This window comes from Squalius cephalus (genome assembly GCF_949319135.1).
Source record: "Squalius cephalus genome assembly, chromosome: 15".
Classification (NCBI taxonomy): Eukaryota; Metazoa; Chordata; class Actinopteri; order Cypriniformes; family Leuciscidae; genus Squalius; species Squalius cephalus.
Window position 1 is genome coordinate 13,890,507 of NC_137136.1, and position 4,795 is coordinate 13,895,301.

A 4,795-nucleotide genomic window follows, 5' to 3' on the forward strand; every position below is an offset into this window, starting at 1 on the left:
TATGACAGTCTTGCTTAAAACAACAGTGTTCATTTTAAGCCCAACATGTACATGATTTTTCATGCCACCCTGTGTTGTGCTTCCTGTATTTGCAAGTTTAATAATGAACCAAATGAGAGATGTAGTTTTAACATTCTTATTTTTGTTATATACTGTATTTCAGACATTCTTGTGTATGTAGTGTATAGGAGCAAAAAAAACAAACAAACAAAAAAAAAGATTTTAAATTGCAAATATTTATGTGCTGGTGCTCCACTGTACAGTAGCTTGTATTCGCATGTCTATAGTTATATACCTGAAGATAATGTACATAGCGATGCCATTTTGACTACAAGCACCTGACTAACAGCAGTTGTGACTTTTTGAGCAATGTACCAAGATGCTTTTGAAGCTTTTCTTTCTTGCACAAGCACAGAGAACTAACAATAACTGAAATGAGTTAGACTTGTTTTACTCTGATGCTTATCGAGTGTCTGATAACAGACATTCATAAATAAAAAGCAGCACAATATCAGACCTTTTATACTCTATAAATTCCCTCCCCCTGCTCATGATGCTTCGTATGTTCATGTGCGTGGACATTTTATAAACATGCACATAGATATTTATTTTACTTACATCATTGTGTTGTAATTAATAGGTTTTAAGCATAAGGTCTGTTTTTGTAATGCTTTTTTATTTTCAGAATAAGTAATCAAAACATGTTGCTCTAATCACTGTTATAGTCGAACTTTTATGCTTGTACTTCTGCTGTTGTCCAACTGCAGTTAAACTAATAAACTAAAAGTACCAGTTGCTGATGTGTCTGATACTTGTAGGTTTTTTTATTGAAATAATATCCTGAACATGTTGTCATATCATCAATTTTATTACTCTCTCAATGAACATTGGCACATTGAGGTGATTTGAGTTTAGATTAAAAAAAAGTTTCATTCAAGTATTATTTTTTTGATAAAAGTAAACATTTTTAAATGTCAAAAGAGGAACAAAGTGGGTTAACAATTGTCTTTTTTACCCACTGACTTAAGCAATCCAGATACTCCGTAAGCACAAAGTGCAATTCAAGACATTGTACAGTCTAGATTACTATGTAGGCAATATGCACAAAAACTCAAATACAAACATGATAAATCAATGAAAATCATTAAATATAGATCCTGATATTAATTATCACTTATTAAAATACTGAAATATTTTCAATAGTCTTACATTGAACTAAAATAAACTCACACAAACACTCCTAATATGATTTTGGCTTAATTCGGTAATATAATTATAGTATTACTTCAAGTTTGTTTCTCTCCAAAGCACTCAACTTGTAAATTCAAGTGCATGGAAACCATTTGACATGGTAATAGTTCTTGTGTGCGAACATTCAATACCTTAAAGGTATAGTTCACCAAAAAATGAAAAATTGTGTCATCATTTACTCACCCTCATGTTGTTCCAATTTTTGTCAATGGGTTCAAGTTTTATTTTGAACTCCACTGAGTTTTCTTATATGGACAAACAATTTAAAAAAAAATCTTCTTTTGTGTTTCGCAGAAGAAAGTCAGCCATTTTTGGTTGAACTGTGCCTTTAAGTAAACACCAAACACTTGTGACATTGTAATTATTGATCATGTGAAACATTCCTCAATACAATTAGTTTTTAGAAACGATTCTCTTCCCTTGGCTGCTTGATTCGACCACAGCATGCCATGCGGCCTAGTCGGCTTTCTTACGGAAAGACATTTTGTCTTTCGTCTCCTGCAGTTTCTCCGAAAATTTGTCTTTCGTCTCAGAGATGCGCCCTTTAGTCCCCTCCATTCGTTCTGAGAGCAGTTCTTTGGTTTCCTCCATCTTCTCTGAAAACCTCTCTTTCGTCTCCTCCATTTTTTCAGTCAGTAGTTCCCTGGTCTCCTCCATTTTGTCTTGCAGGTACCCTTTAACAGGCGGAGGGGTGGAGAGGTATCCGTGTTTGCGGAGGTACTGCACAGACAGGGACGTTCCGCCCAGTGTAACTGTGTATCGGGCAGGAGTAGCGAGCTGTGACCAGATAGACAAAGCAATAAAATAACATTAACAATGATTGTTCGTATATCATATACATAATTGAAATCCATGTCATTGTCAAATAATCTTAGATTTTGTTTATATACCTTATACATGGCATAGGCTGTGAGTGCATAGCCACCCTGGGAATCTCTCAAAATTCCCACCATCCAATCCGGTAAACCGATGAACTCCAGAAACGGGACCAGATTCACCCCTCTGCAGAGAACACAGAACATTAACATGTCACTCATTTATCTTTACAAGAGAGATTGTTTGCTTTTGTAACCTTGATTGTCTAGATGACGCTGTTAAAGCTTGTCTGTCCTGCTGAAGCTCAGACAGACTTTATCTGGTAACACTCAAAATCCCTGCCAGCCTCACCTTAAAGTCTGTGCGCATAGTCTGTTATGTTTTCATCTTTAAAGCAAAAGCACCTCAATTCATGTAGTTTACTGAATTCAAAACTCTTACAGCCTATCAAGTACCACAAGACAACAAATCAACACACATAATGCGCTCAATTACATATACTGTATAAATGCATCATATTCATAAAGCTACATTAATTGTAGTGAAGCACATTATATCGGTACCGTATTGGTTATTAGCTTTTTCGAAATAATTTCTAAATTCATTTTAATTGTATATTCTTATCTACATTTAGATTACCTTTGCTGTCAACTGACATTCACTTTAAGTTCACTTTTTAAAAACACTAATAATTGAATAACAATGTAAATGTAATATTTAACTAATCTAAAAATGAATATCCATTTTTCATACTGTACTTTATAATATTGTGATGCCTATACTCAGCGGCAGTATTTATAATGATTTTAGTTTTAGATTAATTTTCATTTATTTCGACAAAATGGTGTATTATTTTAATATTGACAATTTAGTGTTATCAGTCATTGCATGAAAATACTTATCAGAAAAATTTTATCTTTGTAAAACACCAAGATTAAAACCTATAAATCTTAAATCCTTTCATTTTGTAATCAATGCCAAAATAAAGCACATTCATAAAAAGAACTGAAGTAAAGACAGAGCATCTGAAAATAGAACTGTGGCGCTTGTCATCTTGTTAGTTTTTACTAATGGTGCGTTTCTGTCCAGATGGTCACTTACTTCATTGCAGCATAATAGAAGCTCCCAAACCACACTGTGGACGTGACGACGTGCACCGGCACCATGACTTTACCATACTGTTTAAATGTCTTTTTAAATCTCTGGAAGAGCCCAATAGATTTGTCCTGCAGAGGGTCGACATCACCCTTACTCTGAAGGCCAGACCCCGTGTCACCCTTAAAAAGACCCTCAGTCCCAGCTAGACTTTGTGGAGGGTTTAATGGCGTTTCTTCCTCTGTGGACGTTTTGGGGCCTTCCTTCGTCCTGATGACATTAGTGCAACTGAAGCAGCGTGAGGTCCGGACGGTCACAGGAAGCTCCCGCGCAGCCCAGGTGTGACCCAGGTACGCCGAGTGCAGCAGGACCGCACGCCGCAGTGCGACTGGAGCCCACATCCGCTGCATCACCTCCCCCACATACAGAGCGCCACCTACAGGTCCTGGACAGGCTAAAGAGGTTAGTGTCAAACAACAATTACACACAAACTATTACAATCTGGCTAATGATCTACAGTAGCAGTCAAAAATTTGGTCACACTTGAATAATAATTATATTTTATGTATGAGTCGGCCTGGATAATGACACTAAATACAGCTAACTAGTGCCAGGGATACATGGGAGTTTCTTCAATAAAAAAACAGCCTGAATTCTAGCTACTAGGTGTGGCTACTTTGAAGAAGATAAAAACATTATGCAATATGCTGACTCTGGTTTAGGTTGATGTAATGCAACTTAAAATGTTATTGGAAGTTTTAAACTTAACTATCTATGATCTATTTAGTCATAAGTAATGATTAAAAAGCCACACAGGTTGAGCATGATGAACACATGCTATTGGTCAGAGGTTTGGGTCATGGCTCTCTGTCAACCACCAGACTGATCAGGTTAAAGACAAAGTACTGTAATTCCAAAGATTAACGAGGTTAGTTTTAACCAGTCAGCTCAACTTGACTAATTATCGGCTTATAATTGTTGCAGTAGTGAGAATATTCCCTTAAAACTTGCTTCAGTGTTTTATATGTAGGCCCACAAGGCTTTTAACACAACTGTAACATGTTTCCTACCTTCTAAGTAAAAGACCAAGCATCTTAGCCGATAAACAATAGTTGTGCTTTATGTTTAGCTTCATAACATTATATGAATACAGATATTTACTCAGTCACAAAAGTGTCAACACATTTAATCCACTAAAGGTTTAGGGTTCAATTCCTGACATGTTGTTTTTATGAAGTAACATCAGTTTGCCCAGAACTACAAGCATGATCACTCTGTGTTAGTCTTCTACATATTACATTTGGGGGTTGTTTTGGAGGACAGATAGACGTTTGCAGAAGTAAAAACACTAACTTAGAGCTTCTCAAGTCAACAGGGCCCTGATCTTAACTTCAACACACTGCTTTGCCACTCCTACAGGGTCAAACACACACCTAGAACAGCTCAAACAAAACAAAATATATCAGCTGGAAGAAATAGTTATAGAAACAGAGTGGCAACTTACATTCACCTCTTGAAGGTCTGTTGTGAGTTTATGGAGAGTCCGCGCAGAGCTCCATTCCTCTACAGACTTATGTCATGTACTCGCACGTTCTCCAGGCATATCCACATGGAGCTTGCTGCGCGCGGCATC

The 4,795-nt window shown here is 36.6% G+C and overlaps 1 protein-coding gene across 3 annotated transcripts; it reads right to left on the bottom strand.

The window, feature by feature from the left end:
• Positions 1-1,492: 1,492 nt before the first annotated feature.
• Positions 1,493-4,795, bottom strand: fam210ab (family with sequence similarity 210 member Ab). Of its 3 annotated transcripts, none has more exons than XM_079894552.1 (4): positions 4,667-4,795; positions 3,169-3,616; positions 2,142-2,253; positions 1,493-2,028 (listed from the first exon to the last, which is right to left on the bottom strand). In XM_079894552.1, the coding sequence occupies exons 2-4, from the start codon at positions 3,570-3,572 to the stop codon at positions 1,708-1,710; spliced, it is 837 nt and encodes a 278-aa protein (XP_079750678.1). In that variant the 5' UTR covers positions 3,573-3,616; positions 4,667-4,795; the 3' UTR covers positions 1,493-1,707. The 3 variants fall into 3 exon arrangements, with proteins under 3 accessions (XP_079750678.1, XP_079750677.1, XP_079750679.1); XM_079894551.1 differs by having other exon boundaries at positions 3,169-3,607; positions 4,667-4,789; XM_079894553.1 differs by having other exon boundaries at positions 3,169-3,598; positions 4,667-4,753.